This window comes from Haliaeetus leucocephalus, unplaced genomic scaffold, assembly GCF_000737465.1.
Source record: "Haliaeetus leucocephalus isolate CR32 unplaced genomic scaffold, Haliaeetus_leucocephalus-4.0 Scaffold13, whole genome shotgun sequence".
In the NCBI taxonomy this organism is placed as follows: Eukaryota; Metazoa; Chordata; class Aves; order Accipitriformes; family Accipitridae; genus Haliaeetus; species Haliaeetus leucocephalus.
In genome coordinates, this window is record NW_010972449.1 from 3,171,515 (window position 1) to 3,190,304 (window position 18,790).

At 38.7% G+C, this 18,790-nt stretch overlaps 1 protein-coding gene across 1 annotated transcript in view; it reads left to right on the forward strand.

The window, feature by feature from the left end:
- The first annotated feature begins 110 nt into the window (after window positions 1–110).
- The window catches only part of SPECC1L (sperm antigen with calponin homology and coiled-coil domains 1-like), a 68,199-nt gene continuing 49,519 nt past the window's right edge, over window positions 111–18,790 (forward strand). The window contains exons 1-2 of the mRNA XM_010575154.1: window positions 111–158; window positions 14,972–15,161. Coding sequence (XP_010573456.1) covers window positions 15,009–15,161 — 153 coding nt within the window. The 5' untranslated portion in view covers window positions 111–158; window positions 14,972–15,008. The remainder of the gene's footprint in view (window positions 159–14,971; window positions 15,162–18,790) is intronic.

The window sequence follows — 18,790 nt, forward strand, 5'->3', positions numbered from 1 at the left end:
CCCTCCCTCCCCTCGCTGGCCGATGCGCGCGGCGTCGTCCCTGTCACCCATTTTGTGACCGTCCCTCCGCGGCGCTTCGCCCCCGCGGGAGGCCGGTTCGGCCGTCTGGCTGAGGTAACGGAGGGCTTCGCCGTTGCCGGCTAGCGGGGCAAGCTCAGGTTTGCCCGGGTTTGCATCCCACGGTGAAATGGTTTTGTTTCACGCTGCTGGCTTGTTTCTGTGGAGGGGGGGTGGTGGTGGTGCGTGTGGGAGCTTTCTGAGGAGAGAGGTAGGGTACCTGCACTTCAGCACCTTTGTAGCTAGGTTTTGCTGTGGTGGGGAGGACCTTTGTCTGGATTCTGGTCTCATGCTTGGCTGGAGGGCCGTTTCTCTCCATTTTTGTAGCTGAAAGATCCTACAAGTTCCAGTTTTGTGCCTGCTGTCTGCCTTCCTGTGCCTCACGGTATTCCTTCTTGCAAGTCTTATGTGACCTGGTAGTGCCAGGGATGGAGGAAAGCAGGTTCCTGCAGATGGGTCAAAATCAGAGAGCCACCAGCCTGTTCTAAGAGTCTTCCATACTCTGTGTCTTCAGAGAGAAAAACAATGCAGTGCTGATGCTCAGCAAACTGCACTCTTCTCTCCACAATGGCATCTGCATCTCACTGTCTGTGATTGCATGAAGTGTCTGTCTGTGCTAGGATCTGGAAAACATAGCTCTCCCATAGCAGAAAAATTTGTCTAGTATGTGGTTCCACTGGGTGAAAAGTGTTCTGAAGAGCCGTAGGTTCTGCTGAAGGACGTAGTCTCTGCAAGCTCTGCTCACCCCAAAAGCAAATATAAACCTTCTGTTGCTGCTTCCTGCGTAATTAATGGTATGGACTTTGGCTGCTGAAATGTAGGCAGACTAAAGCCAGTGGATGCTTTTAACACTCTGTGGATCACCATATAGTTCTGCAGTAGCTCAGATGTACAGTTTCTCCTCTCCCCTCCAGCCTAGTTGATTGTTGTTAGGTAGAAGCTAACAAAAATGAAAAGAGCGGGTCATTGTAAGCAGTCTGAGATTAAAATTGAGAAACTGAGATGGGAGCAGTCTCTTGTTTCTTGCTAACACTGCCACTTAATTTTCAGTTAATGGAAAAATCAGATTCTGGGCTGGTAGACTATGTGAAATAAGAGAAAAGAAAATCTGATTTTTCAGATGTTTTTGTATGTCTGAAGACCCATGTCTATTTTTCTTTCTCTACTGAATACAATACATAATTGTGGGGAACAAAACATTTCAAATGTTTTTAATTTAAAACTTTTAAATTTATTGTGCCATTTCTGTCAAATACAGTGCCATCTAGATAAACACTGCAGTCCACATTTCCCAGTTCTTTTATCTGCTCAAGTCGAAGAGCCGTTTGTTGACATGAGCTTTGTTGTGATCATTGATAAGGATCTGTGTTCTCTCTGTAGTAGTATAAGGGATTGGTTTATTAAAATTTGATGATGGTGGAACGTTGCAGTGGGCAAACATCTGTGCAGGGATTTCCAGTTCTCATGGACTGTACTTTTTATTGTGTTTTGCAGCTTACCAGCTCTGCGGTGTTTTCCCTTTCCCTCTGTGTTCTGAGGCAGTGTGATCTCTGTGGCCTTCCAGGCCTGCTACCAAAGGCGTCTTCTGCATCAGGCGTGAGGAGAGGCTTGAGCGAAGGTTTCCCTTAATGGAGAGTGTGTCCATTGTAGCAAATAAAAGAAAACTTGGGTGCTAGGCTGAGGTCTGGCATGTGATCATTCGTGCTAGTAAATTGTCAGCATGGTCACTGGTATGACTTAGCTAGGCCATCTAGCAACTTCCTAAGCCATATCTGGGCATCATTCAAAGGTGGCGAATCCCAGGACTTCTCCAAACAGACGTGGGACATGGCCAGCCTTTCTGGATGGGGGAGAGGGGAAAGTGATTTTGGCTGTATAGTCACAAATCAAGCAGTGCAGGTTTGCCTCTGGGCTGGAGAACAATCTCTGGCCTGCGTTAGTTACTAGTCTAAGGTGTAGACAATGAGTTTTTGAAGTTTCTGTCTAAGTGCATGTTGGAATAGTTATTTTTACGCTGTAAAGATTTCATTGTACAGGATAGATGAGGTGATGTACAGTTAACGTTTTAGGTATGAATAAATATATACTTACATGTAACATGGTGAAGGGAAATAAGTTTGTGCCATTTTTGCTTTCTGTTAGTATGAAAGAGGAAAATATATTCTCAGAAGGTGGAGGCATGCGATGGAAACTCCTTAAGCGATCTTTCACTAACATACTTCAGAAGTTCTTTTTTTTCTTGCCTTGATCTTGCAACGTTGGAGCCTGTCTTGCCAACTAGGATCCAGTTCTAGAAGTGTGTAATGCTATTAATGTGACTGAATTGCTCAGTGGGAAAAACAGCATAAGAAATGTTATGCTTGTACTTCCTGCCTTCAAAAATCACCTCATTTGATCTTATTTTTAGTCTTTATACTGAAAAAGGGAGAAAAAACGGGTGTTAGAAGCCGAGTTATATACTTAATCATAGCCTTAAGTGACTAGTCACAAGGAACATATTACTTGTTTCTTTTGAGCTTATTCCAACTGAAATGATCAGAGAAGCCACCATTTGGAGCACTTAACAGTTTAATGCAGCCTGCAAGTAATCACAGGATACTATCTTTTAATATACAAATAATTTATCATTAGAGTTTTCACATATGCATGCATGATTTTCTTTGGGAAAAAGGACTTTTTCTTTACTGTAAAGGCACCACAGTTTCTGATCTTCATCTTTGTAAACAAATGTCTTGGGATACCTTAATTTTGCAAAGAACTGAGACTGTTGCAAATAAGTGACAGAACTAGTAGCTTCCCGAATTGCAGAAAAGAGTAATACAAGAATAAATTGTGAAGTTAGGTAAAAGGGGATCAGTCTGCAAGGTTTCAGTACCACCCCCCCAATATCATAATTAAGAGCTAGCCATTTGTTACATACTAAGGAGCTGTAAAGCCACTTAAGCAAAATTTCAAGAGAGAAAACTCATTTTTACTTACTTCAAGACTTGGTTTGACATTTACAGAAGATAAGTCTTGCATGATCCTCAGTTAATTTTATTTTCCAGGACTGTGTGCCAGAATGAAGCCAAGCTAATGATCGCCTGTAACTAACTGGTATATATGCACTGAACATCTAACATCTAGTATTTAAACAGTATTAAAAAGAATAAAGGTAGTATTGAAGTACTCAAGTGATGTATTTGATGACATCAGCCTGAAAGTATTGGTATTTTTCTGATGCTAAAAACATTTCTTTGACTTTGGTCATTTAGCCAATGTAGGATACGTGTTCTGCACAGGTACATCCAGTGAATAATGATTTCCTATGGGATATACATTTAGGGGTGTGGGGTGTGGAAAGCTTGACCAAGAGGCTGGCATTCTTAACAGTCCTTGAAACTTTCTGTGTTCTTCATAATACATTTCTCTATAGGTTCTTAATTAAAAGCACACAGTGGTTTTGGCAGATGGGGCCTTCTTGAAACTTTGGCTACAGAATTTCCTTGCTGTGTGAGGGTTGGTGCTGGAGAGGCTCCTTCAACGTATTTCACTGTTCATTGCTAAAACGTTGGCAGTCTTCGTATTGACAAGTCTTAACTGACACGGACAAGTTTATAAAAATGATCTATTAGAGCTTGATTTTCTCTATTTACCCATAGGATTTTTTTTTACTGAGTTGCCAAGTTGTACTGAGCTTAAAGTTTCTTTTACTTAGCAAGCTAAATGACACTGAGATTTGATAATGGGTATGCATTTAAAGTAGCATCCATTGTGCAGTAAAAAATATTTTTCTTTGCAAACAACGGTCTTGTCTTTTTCAGTTTGCTTTTCCCTAAGAAGTAACCAGCATTGTAAATAGTTAATGGCAAATATTTCCTTCAAGTCCCTGAAGGAATATAGGCTTTTCTGGAGGAAAAGAAAAAAAATAATTAAAACTGTTCTTTATAGACACAATTCCTACCACAAACCTAACTTGTTCACTTCAAGTTCTAGTTTTGCTTTTATTTTTTTCTGTGTAAAAAAAAAAGATCTTTTTTTCCTAGCAATGACAGGATCATGCAAAGCAACTCTTTATCTGCACTTACTTGTATCAGATGGACAATTATATGTCTCTTCTGGAAATGATGAACTTCTTAAGTAGGTACGGTTGCTGGAAGTTGTTGTCATCAAATTATTCTTGACTTATGATTTGTAAATATGAGATGCATCCTTGAATGTGGCAATATCACCAGGTTTGACTATACTGAGAACTTTTCATCAAGAATTAAGATGTTAAAATGAATACTTTCTAACATAAACTTGTCTTCCACAACTGCTGCTATTCTTCTTTCTAGCCTTATACAAAACTACAAGAAAGGCTTTCCTCAACCTATAAGTATGGGCATCCCTATGACTTTGAAAAAGTTTAAGGGTGTTGTCTTGCTATTTTCCAAAGGTTTTGATAGTTTGCTACGATAGATATTACTGTCATTTACAACCAAGCTTGGTCACAAGGAGCTGGTCATCTCAAGGCCATAGAGGAAAATGGGCAGATGTAGGAATATAACCCAGAAACCTGATTTAATAGCGAAGTGTCCTTGTTTCGTGGTAGATAACATCTTTTACCAATATAAATCTGCTTAATTAAGTGAGCATTATGGATTTTCAAGGATGGCCTACCCCCTTTCTTCAGTGCTGTGGTCATTGGTCATCGTCATCTTCCAGATGGAATCAGTACTGTAAGTAACACACTAAGATTAATGGAAAGGAGAGTGAAGCTGCTGGGGGTCCAAGGGGCTTGTGCCATTCCGTGGTGCTGCCAGCCCTTCAGTCTTGTGAACTCAAAATACAGGGGCTTGGTCCCATATCTTTGGACTACTATCTTTTCATATATCTTGGTTGACTCTCCTAACTTCCTTTTGTTTCCCACTTACAGAGTTATCAGTGTTTTCAGCACTAAAAGCTTGTCATTAATGGCAGGAATTGATTTGTTGTATTTATGCATCGGTTGTCATAAAGAAACAAAAACTGCTTTTATACTATGTGCTTCTAAGCTCTATATTATGATTTCAAGATTTGATCTTCTATATGCTGATATTCTAGGCTTTGTACCTATTTCTTTTTGTATTTTAACTCTGTGTCTTTCTGAAAGATACCCAACACTTTCAAATTCATAGTAAATGGTATAAATTCTGTTTGTGAAAGCTCACTCAGGAAAAATATTAAAAACATTTTAAAGATTATAGTTCCAAGTGTGCACATGAGATTTCAGTCTACTTGCATTTCACGTTTGGAAGTAAATTTGCTATATTAGAAACATAAAATTATAGATATATGCATTATAAGAACTTCTTGACAGTTTTCTGAAAATGTTTCTGATCTATACCTGTAAACTGTATCTGTATCTATCTACAGAAGAAAATTCCATTAAGTCTATAACTTATGGACATTAGTGTTGTAAGTAAAGGATATTTGAAGGAAAAAATAACTATAAAGACTTCAGTATAGCCTTTTTTAGTAGAAAGACTACATTTTTTCTGGAGGGAATGGGAAAGCTATTCCAAGGCCTTCAGCCAAACATCAAAGCCTCGCCACGAAACCTGGAGGCATAGGAGCTTCTCAAAGAAATACTGTAGTAGTGTTTCACAATTGAAAGTGCTAAAGCATTAGGCACTTGGCATTCCATGGTGGTATCAGCACATCAGCAGTCACATCAGTTAGGGATGCTGTACTGGTCCTGGGGTTTAAGTGCTTTCCCAGGCTCTGTCCCATGTAGAGTCCTGCATTGCTCCAACAACCAAACTGTCTAGGGAAACAGGGACTCTATAAACTGGTTAGTGATTCACCCTTTTCCGGAAGGCTTGGAATAAAAATGTGGAAGAGAAACAGTATCTTGTCCTTTTTCCTGGGGGAGGAAAAAAACCCCAGTGTCTGCGGATGGGAGCCTCTCCATCCTGTCCCAAGAACTTTTATTCTATGTGACTCAAATGTATGTCCTTGGGCTTTCACACTGGGGTGGGTAATTGGTCCTCCCCTAGCGATACCAGGGTATTTAGGAAAGATTTGCATGCAGTTCTGTCTTCTGTCTCTCTCCCAAACCTGAAGGATTTTAAACCTTTAAAAGTAATGAGTGTGGTGCTGACAGGTCTTAGAGGTGAAGGAAGATGTGGGTCAGAGCACAGAATTCAAACCCATAGACAGCCAATTGTCACACCCTCTGCGGTGGTCAGTGCCCTGTTTTGTCTTGTGTTGATTGCTTAAAAATAACACAGTTCATCTCTTGTCTCATCTGTCTTACCATGTGGCTTGGAAAGTGGTGGTGGTTGGGCAGCAGTAAGAGGTTCATTTAAATCAGGGGTGTTGCTGTGTGTCCAGTAGCCTGAGACTGTTTTAAAACAAATTTGGGACTATACCGTCTCTGAAAGGGTGAGCCTTCCGTCTTGTTCCCGGTTCCCAGTCCCGCTGCTTCCTTTGCATAGTATCTAGCAATTATAAGGTGAGTCAGATCAGTCCTGATCTGACTGAAAAAAACAACTCATCAAAAAATGAGCTATGATGTCTAGAATTGAAAGAAGGGGGAGGACTGAGGAAGGGTGGGACTGCCTCTTTTGGTGGCAGGGTACAATTAAATTATTTTCATGACTAGCTTGAGCAATCCCCAGCAGGCACTTCTCTCCCCCAGCCTTAGCAAGGCTGGCTTGTGGATGGACCATTCCCACCCAGGCCATTCCCTTCATCCAGCTGAGACCAGGATTCTGGGGCTGGGAATCCCAGAGCTGTAAGCACCTGGGGGCTGGGAAGGTCCCTGGGGGGTGTATCTCTGTATGCTTCTCCTGTTCTCTCTTTTTTTTTGGTGCAATGCCTTCAGGAATGTTGCCAGACCAGGTTGGTGGTGAAGTGGACATAGTGAGAACCCAGTCACCTCCTAGTTCCAGAAATCCAGGCAATAGAAAGTCCTCAAGTTGAAAATACATTAGTGAACAGCTGGTAGGAACACATTTGTCATCGTAACCATGCTGGAAACAGGATTTGGGGTTTTTGGGTTTTGCACAAACTGAAGATTTGATGGAGTGTTTTGGATGAACAGGAGACTTGGTCAAAGTGACTCACCTAACTTACAGGTTTTACCTGTAACATACATGCGCTGGGAGCCGCCGCTCTAGCTCCTGAAATAGCACATTGCACGTCCTTTCTCTGTCCCCCTTTTTCTGATGGGAGCTAGGCTACTGCCTGCCTTTCTTCTGCCTGCGAACAGGCAGAAGCCTTTGCTGCAGTTGTTGATGCAAGAGTTCAGCTGACAACATTTTCAATGGACAAAAGGGAAAAGGTCACTACTGGTCACCTACTCTAGCCAGCACTTTTGGGAACAGCTGCGCTAGAAACAGAGTATATTGCAATGAAACCTTGTCTACTGAGCTAGTCCGTTTGAAACAGAAGGAAGCTGTTGTGTTAGTTGCGCACCTTTTGTTGTGCTCTTCTGCCAAATTCCTTGGTCTTAAAATTATACATTGCGGGTTTTGAAAGTACTTCCCTGGCGGTGCAAGGAAAATTTGCATGTGTGCAGGGGAATCTGATTGTTGGTTAAGGAATACAGTATATACTTAGGGTTATATGACACTAAATACACCTTTGTAACTGGAGGGTTATTGATTTTTGTAGTAACACTTTAAAACGTGCTTGGAATGATGAATGATAACAACACTTTCAGTTAACATGGTTAACTGACCAAATATCACTTTTTAGACTAGCTGCTTTTATAGTTAAAGCTGGCCAGTCCTTTGGCTGGGAAATTTATTGTGTTAAATATTTTTTTTGCCCAGAAAACCTACGGTGCCAAAAGAAGAGTTGGTGCTATTTTATTGGGATATTAACCTAAGGGTTTTACAGAGAAGGTTGATATTTCTGATAAGTTTGTTTAAGCCTTTAAAATCTGGCATAGAGGTGTAATTACTCTCCAGGAAATAGGTATATATTACATCATCTGTTAGTGCATGGCTTAAAATTTGGATGCAACTGTGAAATTTACCAGAAGGAGTGGAAAATGACAATGTAGCCAAAACCAGGTTTTAGTGTCCCTCCGTGTTTATCGTACTACTATTTGACATGTTATATTCCCTCTTTTGTTTTCTTTATCATGTTCTGCTGGCTGAGGTTTATCTGAGCTTACACTGTAAGACACACACACTGCCTTCAGATACAAGGATATTTTTGATTACGTGTGTGATTAACACCGATGAAACAACACCTATATAATAGTAATGTGGGTGGTATTCTCATCTATAGTGTGAGCAGCCATAGTTAATGGGCATGTTATGGGGTACTTAGCCCACTTAGAATATTTTTGAATTGGCTTTAGGATAGATACCAATAAGGTATAGATTTACCTGGTCTTTTGTTCTGGTTTCCAAAACTGCAATTCAAAAAAAAAAAAAGCATCTGAAGGTACAGTCAGTGAGAAGTTAGTGCTGAGACTGAGTTTTGGACAGTGCTGCCCTTCCTTGTGGAACAGATTCCCCACGCTAGGAAGAATCGGTTGGATTTAGTTGATGAACAGTTGCTTTTTCTTTCCTTGGCAGTGTTTTGAAATAGCGGTTGTTTAAAATAGGAGCTTGAAAACAAGAGTACGTTATTTAATTTTGTTATGAAAAGGCTTTTAGAGCACAGTTCCTAAGTTTAGGAGTTCTTCTGTAAATGTTCCTGTCACTTGTCTGGAATGTTAAGTATTGCAACGGTTACACATTGCTCACAGCAGTTACAGCTCTGAAGTTTTCTCCAAAGAAGGAACAGAGAAATTTAGGTGTATAACAGCCAATTCTTGCCCAAAGCTCTGGTCTTTCCTCCCTTATGTTTAAAAGAGAAGTAGTAATAGCAAGTATGGCTTGGATGGATAATGTAACTTAAAGGTAGAATTCCTATTTTTGTAATTCCACAACTTGTAATGGAAAACTATAAAGGCTCTTTTGAATTTTTTAGATAGAAAGTGATAGGAAAGTCTTTCCTCTGTAAATAACTACCTGCAGCAGTTGTTCCAAAATTGCAGCACCCATAAATCATTGACATCTGTATATTTTCCTCACGGCATAAGAACGTAGCAGACACCGCCCTGACTGGAGCAGGTTATCCATCCCACCTGGTGCTCTGGGTCCAGCCGTGGCTGTGAGCAGATGCCTCAGGAAAAAAAAACAAAACTGAAGTCTTCCCTCCTACCCTGACTGCTTTCCCACCCTGCAATTACTTTTGGCTCAGAGGGGTTTCTGAGCCCTTTGTGCTCAGCTATTTAGCATCCATTAGGGAATTTCTCTACCTTGTCCATGTCCAGTTTCCCCTTCCACTTGCGCTTCGTGCAGCCACAGCTTTCTTTCAATCTGCATTAAAAATATAGCTCATTTTTCTTACTTTGAACCTGGCTCTAACTTCATTTGCTGGTCCCTAGTTTTAGTACTGGAAGAGATGATTAACAGCCAGTCCCGGTCTGCCTTCTTGATGCCATTCAATATTTGATCGGCTTTTGTCATATTCCCTGTGAGATGTCTCATGGGAGCTATTATATACCTTTGATCTTATTTTTGCCCCTTGCTGAACCTTTTTCAGGTCTATAAGAAATCCTTTTTTTGAGATTGAGAGACCAGAACTGCACATACCAATTAAAGTGTGGGTAGATGGGCAAAAAATTGATTTGTTGAGTGCGATATTTGTGTTTTATGGTTTGTTCTCTATTCCTTTCTTTAATAATTCCTGGAATTGTTTTGCTTTTGCCTTATTCCAAATACTATACCAATAGTTTAATGAAGCTGTGTATCAAAACACTGAAGTCTTGCTGAGCAATATTGATGAGTTGAGAGCACATTTATATATGAAGCTGAAGTTGCTTTTCCCCAAGAGATAGATTGCTTTGTGTTTACCTACATTTAACTTTATTTGCTGATTTTATTGTGCAGTTGATCTCATAAGGGTCTTCTGTGATTCCATGCAGTTTCCTGTTATCCTTGGTATCTTAAATAACCCTCTAGCATCAGCAAACTTTCAAGTCACTAAAACTGATGTCTTGATCTTAAGGAATAAAACAAATGCACTGCTTGCTCTGGACTTCTGGAATCCAGTGGTTAATGGATTATGTTTTTGGAATTACTGAGCAAGAAACATCATTTTAGAGTGCTTGTGCAGCTTGCAGGTTGAAAGTTTGAGCTGTGGACATTATAAATATAGAGAACTCTATCTCTTAGTATGTAGCTTATTTCATATCCCAGGTGTTAAGTTGTTGGTAACTATGCTGTCTTGCTTGCAGAGACTTGGGGAAGTTCTGAATCTGTGTTTTACAGGGGGTTGAAGAGGCTGTATTTCATAATCTTTTCTTCCCAGTTCTGCCTTTTGGGACTGTGTAAGTGACCTAAAAATGTCATTCCCTAATTATTTGGGCAAAAGTTGTCAGCCTAAATATATCAAAACCAAAGAACTTGTACAAATAGAGAGTGAAAGTGTACTGACTCCATTGCTCTTAGATGTGAATATTTCTATTTTCCTCCGTATTTTGGGTCTTTGATGTTTCAAAAATGCTCAGTATCCTCAAATTTGAGGGGTTAGTTGTTTCTATTTTTCTGGAACTATTAAAAGGTAGTTCTAAAATTATTTATCATTTTAATAATTCACAATTTTTTGAAAGATAAAACTGCTTAACACCTCTTGATAACTTTGTATTTTCAACCAAAGGCAAAAGACTAATACCTTCCTTGCTGCTTATCCCTCTCTCACCTTACAGGCAGAGGAAACTATTTTTTTGTACTCTTGTAATTGAGCCATACTTTTCTGACAGCAATATTAGCATAAATAAGCACATTAAATAAGGGATGAGATTAAAATAATCACAGTAAGAAATCATACCCCACCCCCCTTCAGTTTTCAGGTTTCCAAAGAGGACATAAGAGTAACCCTGAAAGCATTTCATGTTGGCTGGGTGAATGTATCATATCAGTTTACAGTAAAGAGCAGAGCCATGCTATTGGGCAAAACACTTTTAAATTATTATTTATGGAGTTGTATTTGCAGTTGGTATAAAATGCAGGACTGGTTTCACATGCCTCCACCAGAGCAAGGAGAGCACGCTCCTGAACAAGATTCCCTTTTGTTTCTTGTACTATGTGTGCTGTGGAAAGAGAGACGTCTGGGAAAGGGTACAGGTTAGAGCAAATAGTTACATTTTAGTTTAGGAATGCAGTCTTTCTATCTGATGTTTTGGGCTTGTTTTGGCTTTTTTCCATCCTGATGAATTTTATAATTGATACTGTAGTGCTAGTATTAATCAAATGTTTTCCAGTAACATCTTGTGTCTGTTGATAGATGTTTAGTAGTGTGATATGAGAGACCAGAAGTCTCTCTTAACTGTCTTGTGGAGTTACAACTCTTAATTCCACTGCAAATTTTTAGGGTTAAGCTTCTACTTTAGTCTTTTTTTTTTTTCTTTTTTCTTTTTTGTTTGAGGTAGGAGGAGGTGTGTGTAAAGCGAAAGGAGGTCTTCAGTAATTCTGTCTTTCTCCCTAGGGCAGAATATGAAGTACAGTTTTATATGCAGTATTTGCTTTTTAAAACAATAGTGAAATAATATTTTAGCTCTCATTTGAATCACTAGTGTTCTGTCTTAATTTTCAGAATGCTTCATTTGGCTAGTGAGTGTTTTATTTCTTATTTTAAAATTTAGTGTTGGGCAGAGACAAATTTACTGCTGGTTCCCAATACTGTGTCTTCCTAAGGAATGTGTTGTTCTTTAGAAGCATAAAGGTAGTCTTTATCTGCAGTATCTGCCTTTTGAGAAACTGGGTGAAGTAGGGCTTTTTCCACTTAGAATTCAACAATATTGATGTCTTCTGTGTTCAGTGCTGAAACTCCATCCTCTTCTTCCTTCCTGGAGAAGGCAGGAGGGGAGAAATTGGCACAGAGAGGTCATAAATTCACTTTAGGAGCCTGAGTGAGCAGCCGCTTTTAGAACCTGTAATGCTAATTAATGTCGTGTCTTTATTTTAAGTTAAGTTGGACTCATTTGTGTCTTTTCTCAGTTTTTAAACTATAATTACAGAATCTTCTTTCAGTAAGAAAGTAACTACTAGAGCTTAGTTACTCTGGAAGAAAAACAGGAACAGCGGTACCTAACCCTCCCTGTCCTCTAAGTATCTTTGAATATTCTTTCTGGAAAGGTGGTTTTGCCTTTGAGTTTCAGTAAATCACAAATAATGTTTTTCAATGTTAAATTTATGGATATTTTAAAGTAATGCTGTGATGAAACATGAGGATTATACTTGGTTACATTATTTAGTTTCACTTATTTACATCACTTTGCTATGCTGTTGCTGTTTTTGAAGCAAATACTGTTGCATGTTTTCAGGAACACTTCTGAAACATGCATTTTTTACAAAGCCGTTATGGATGATAAACATTTGACTTCATACAGTCTTTTGTTACTGATGACCTCTGTGATATATTCGTAAGAGTATAAATGGTTTGTACTGTAAAAGCTAATGTTAGCCTGTATTTGTTTTTGAGATTATCCACCGAGTGGGTTATGTTACTATATTACTTGCTATAATAAGTGGATCCCAAATGTATTGATCTTTTACTGTGCATGCAAAGTTGATGTGTGCAATGTGTATCTGGCACGTTGTAAGATGTGTCAGACTTGATGAATGTGCTCTGTAGGCTTGATAAATGTGTATTGGAAATGGCCACTGCTGGGTATGTGCAGGCCAGCTGGAGCTACTGCTTTACCTAGATTGCCAGACAGGGTTGTCAAGCTCTGCCCAAATGTACGATAGTCATATAGTTGCCCATACCCTAACCTTCATTATAGCACTGGTTTACTAGCTCTATGAGCTGTCAAAAAGCCATGGTTCTGATTTACTGGGTTTGTTGCAAGAGTACAGTTTTTTCTTTGAGATAATTTTTAAATGTAGTCAGCTTTACAACAAGCTATGCACTGAAGTTTGTTTGATTATTTCTCAAGTGTGCTATGGACAACTCTTTTTATGTAGCCCGTAGAACATCAAAAATATCATTCAATAGTAATGATGCCAGTTTTACTAAACAACTCTATCCTCTTTGGTCTTTTCAGTTTTAGTTTTCAACTGAATAAGATCAAAAGCACAAGTAAGTGTTCAACTCATGAACATGAAAAAGGCAAGAATTATAAGTGTGGCAACTTGGGCCTACCTGTAAACATTAGCATCTGCTTCTGGAATCTGGTAGGCAGTTGTACCACTTAAAATTATGTGTGTATAGCAAACATATTATTTTCATGGGGCTTTTCTGGTTTGGGTTTTGGTTTTCTTAGGAGTGTCTCAAATTATCTCTCAGTTATTTAATCTTCTGTGAAGGCGTTGTGATTACTAGTAGCCGTATGGCAGGACCGGTGCATTTTTGACATTCTGATGATGAAACTGCAACAGCAAACAAAGTTTTCTGTGTCTGTTCATGCCAGCTTTGAGAGCTAAAGGGAATCTGGAAGCTATAAACAAATACTTCAGTGTCTTAAAATGAAACTTCCTCTTGCTTCTGCTAACAGCACATAGGGGTCTGAGGAGGCAAAACTCCTGGAGTTTTACTGACTTTGATAAAAGTCAGACTTGAAATATACTTGTGTGCAGCAGAGGTGGTGATGAGGAGGAAGGACTGTGTGTAAGCATATGGTGTTAATTTTGTTAGCTGAAATGAATTAGTACTCCTGATCACTGTGTTTTTATGTCACACATCTCATGCACTCAGTCATCAGTCTGCTTTTTGTGGCTTTGAAATGCTTCACTTTTTATGAGATGGAGACAACTAGATGTGTTGTGTGTTTCTAATCAGCTGCAGGATATTGGGCTCAGATAAACCCAATCACTTACTTCCACTCAGAATCTGTAAGACTGAAAGGGGAGTGGAAGTTTCCTCCTCTTAATCTTCCATCCTATGTCTTCTGACTCAGGGGACATGAAGAAAACAGCTGCCAGCTATCTCGCTCTTGCAAGAGGGAAGACGATCCTGATGTGTCTAGTCTTTCTGGTAGTCCGTGCTTCAAATTATGGCTGTTGGCTAGTGTACCCTTTCTTAGGTTGTCTTCCAGAATTAGCAGTTCTTGTGATAACTGCAGTGTTCCGGTCTGCTGCAGCTGCTCCTGGTTTGAGTAGTCAGCTTTGTTTTCTGGGGTTTTGTTTATTTGCTCTTGATTGGAATGACAGTATTGACAGTTGTCTGCTGTTTGAAAAAACTTGAAGGCAAGGTAAAGATGCTGAAGTGTCCTCACTGCAGGCCGTGGAGCATGGTGGGTTACTTCTGGTTTCTTCTCAGAGGTAATCCTCATAATCATATGACTAGTATTAAATTTTGTAAGATCCCATGTGTTTATTAATGTGATTTTTAATAATAAATGGTTTCAGGGAATCTAAATTTTTCAACTTCTTTTCATTTTTATGAAATACTTTTTTTTTTTTTTTTTTTTTTTTTTTTTTTTTTTTGTAACAACTGCTGTTACTCTCTCAGTACTTTAGTTACGAAGCTGGTGGTAATCTTTGCTCAGATCCAGTGCTGGTGGTAGTCAGGCTGTTGCCTGAATACTCCCATGGTATTTACCTTCCCACAGTCAGAAATAAAGAACACTGCTGCTCTAATAAGCCTTTCCTTTGCTAGCTAACGAGTGAACTCGGCAACATGGGTCACTTATAAAATATCCTCGGTTCAGTGCCATTTGTGGAAAGAGAACTGAAAAAAAAATTATAATTTGGAGTGGAGCTGTAGGAAGCGCTTAGTTCTTGGTAAAAATTCCTTTTTAAAAAGAGCAAAAACCATTGGTCAGTCACATGCATTCTGTTTGGCTCCAATTTGTGGTCTTTACTGCTGCTGTGGACTTCAGGTCTTAAATAGAGCATTATAAAAAAAGGCATTGCTTTTCATTTGTATTTTATATTTAAAATTTCTTTCTTTCTGCTTGTAGATTTGTTTGTAAATGCATCATAAACAGACAGCCCAGAATGAAGAAAGCAAGCAGGAGTGTTGGCTCAGTGCCCAAAGTGCCTGGAGTAAATAAAACTCAAGCAACTGAAAAAGCCAAACCAGAAAACGGCTCCTCAGTGTCTGCAGTAACAAAACTCTCCAAAACCGGGACATCAGCATCTCTTTTGAAGGTAATAACCAATAGAACATTCTGATTATTTATCCTTTTTACAGTAAAGCTTTAAAAAGAGTAGAATTTTAAGGCATGTCTTTAATGCAGCTTAGACTGGAGGTTTATTATATGGGTAACTGAAGGGAATTTGGATAGTTACACAGCACTGGGCAGGGTAATAGGACCTTGTGTGGCATTCGTGCTATATTTTTCATGTTGCAATGTGTGATGTGATGGAAAGCAATATACTTTGCACAACTTGGCTGTTCTGCAAAAGGAGCAGAGTGGAAGTTGCATTCTGATGAATGTTATTAGTAGTGTCATGTGTTATGCTCAGAATGGTGTGTCAGTGACTAATGGGGTTCGATAAAAGTTATTTACTGGTTCTGAAAAAAGAACTAATGAGGTATCTAACATGAGAAACTTTTTGATATCAGTGATCTGTGTCAGGTCAGTGCAGCTGTATTCTTCTAGCTGTTTTGGCCTTTGCTTGGTGTGAAGTACTGCTTGAGCTGAATTTTCACAAGTTGATTCTTGCTCCTAGAACAAGTTCAAAGGTAGAGGTTTTCTCTTATATTAGCAAAACAGGGCAGTAGATTTAGGAGCATATGGTTTTCAACAACCAAGAAAAATAAGATATACTGAGGTGTGCTGGTGTGGAGTTTTCACCTGGGAGCGAACACGTCTGGGTTGGATGGATGGTATGAGCCTGCCTGGTCTGCCTCTCTCTCCTGGCAAGGAAACATGGCTGGACCCACCTCCTTTTGCCTTTCTGCAGCCCAGTACGCAGAGCTGTGGCACTGCTGCTGCTGCCCTGGAGCAAATGAACAGAACAAGGAAAAGGACTGGTGTCTGCAACTGGGGCCTGAACCACTGTCACCTGTAGGAAGCCAGATAGGCCATTTAAATAACTGGCAAGTAAAGACCTAAAATTAAAGAAGCAGTAAGGATTGAGGTCTCTCTGTAATAGCTATACAGGCTTACTGAAGTCAAAAGGTGCGTTCCCTTTCTCTCTTCTCTTCTTGCTTTTCCTTTATGGCAGTGGTTAATACTTTTGCTGATGAACTTGCAAGCCAGGTTTCAGCTAGATTTTTCTCCCAGTGCCCCCCCCTTTCCTCTGCCACCCAATGTATCTCGCAGTTTTCTTAACTTTAAATAATCTTTTGATGGTTGTTGACACTACTTATTTTGTATTTCTAGAAACCTTTCAAAGCATATGGAAACAAGAGTCCTTTGTAGTTTACTTATCAAGTTTCTTACGTCATACCTCTCAGTGAGATAAAGGAGGAGGATGATCTAACACTGAAGTAATTTGACCCAGTATGCTTTTACAATTTTACTTATATTAGTAATACTTCTGTCTATGTTTGGGTGTAGGATTAGAATTTATGACAATTGTGAGTTTAAGGCACAATGAAAATTTTTCTCTTAATTGCTAAAACTTATCTCAGCTTTATGTTACAGCCAGGCTTACTCATACAGCTGGATGTCTTTTACTTGTTAAGCTGCTGTTGTGCCAACTCTATGACTTAAAAATGTTGATGACTCTTATCTTCTTTGAGTGTTGCATACTTATACAACAAAGTTAGTTGTCTTTTTTTGACTTACTGATACTGGCAAATCACATTGAGAATTACTGGCTTGAAAGAAGTACCAGTAACAAGTTGAATTCTTTTTAAAATTAAAATAAATATATAAAATTATATAAATACATATTATAAAATATATAATATAAAATATATATTATATAATACATAATACATATAAATATGTGTATTATAAAATATATAAAATTTTTATATTTGATCTTGTTGATGAAGCATTTGGCACATTGTTTTCCTCATAGTGGTTGTAGGATCTTCTCTAAGACTTGATGAATTAGTGTGTGTATTATGAATTTCATTTAATATTCCTTGACCAAAAAAAAAAAGCCAGCATTAAATAACTTTAATTGCAACAGCTTACTAATTTATTCAGTCCTCAAAGTAAGTATGCATATAGATAGAAAACTTCAGATTGAATATTGAATGAAAGGCACTGTTAAGGAGTAGAAATACACGCTTACAGTACTATACCAATCTTAATTCAGCCAGTAATACTGTTGCAAAATTGAAAATTACTTTGTAATTATAGTCTGTTTTTTTCCGATCTCCCTGATATAACCATAGGCCAGTGTTCAGCTTTGGGTGGGCTTCTTTCACTATGCATTGTTCCATAGATTTGTCCTTTTTTGTGGAGTTTTCAAAGTGTGTGGACAATGAGCACAGGAAGAAACTGAGACCCACCCTTCTGTACTGCTGAACACTGTTCCAGAGGTCAGGCTGTCCGTCAGCTTCGGAATGCCTTTTTGTCGGTTACTTCTTTGTAGGTTTTTGGCTCCCACTTTCCCCAGGACTTTTGTAAATGTTCAGCACCCCACCACTACCCCACACACATTATTACAGCAGGTTAACTGCCAGCCACTTCTAGTTCTTAATCTGTCAAAAAATACTCTGCAAGTAACAGTATGTTCTTATTTTTAAGATCATTGGGTTTTGACTTCTATAGCTAATGAGCTTGTGATCATGCTAACACAAGTGTAATTAGATGGCAGCTGTACTTCATATAAATGAATTGCAAAAGCCAATGTTCATGAAAAGCCAGGACTTTGACACCAACATTTGAATATTACAAATTAGAATGTGTTTTCAGTATTCATGTGTCTAGGCTTCAGTATTCTGTTTTCAAAATGCAGTAACTTAATTACAGATTGTTGTGAAGTTTAATGTTTGAAGTACTCAAATGCAGCAACAGCAAGCATCAAAGAAAATCCCAGGTAGGAATAATTAGATTTATATATAAAAAAAAAGGATTTGAATGAGGTGCAGTAAGTAGGATATATACGTTGAGAAACTAAGATGAAATGAATTGTAGAGGTGATCATTCAAGTTTCATAGCACTGAAAGAAAGTTGTGAGGGAAAACAGAATATGAATTGTATAATTATAAAGTGGTTTTTTATATAGAAAATCAAAATAGGTGTGGATGAACATTTCTAATTATGATATTTTCTAATTTTTCATACTTTAACGTCGGGGGTTTAATGCTAAGCAAGATTGCACTGTTCTCAGTAAATGGGAGAAACTTCTTCCTTGAGGAAAAAGCTGTTTAATAAACATATGACATTGATTTTGCTTTCATTAAAAATATACACTACAAAAATACTTTGATTTTTAAAGTCAAGAATGGTTGCCATTGTAGAGCATTAAGAAAAGAGAGCTGCTGGTTTGTAACTTTTCCAAAGCTTTGCTAAATAGTTTTCTTTGCCAAGAGTATAGTGTTACAGTTTTGAGAAACTGTTTACTAATTGGCTGCAGAGGAGGCAGTGCCTTCCAACCTAGACTAGAAATAGTTTATGGGTAAGTCAGAAGAAGAATAGCTGTCTTAAATTCCTTTGTTCAGCAAGGACTGGAGATGACTAATGTCAGAAAGTGTGTATTTTACTTAGCATTTTTTTTTTTCCTTCAAGCTGAGTCACATCTTGACCCGTTTGGCTTGATAACATGTACTTGTACTATAAGTGTGTAAAAGTTTAAACTAATGTGGTGGGTTGACCCTGGCTGGACGCCAAGTGCCCACCAAAGCCGCTTGATCACTCCCCCTCCTCAAT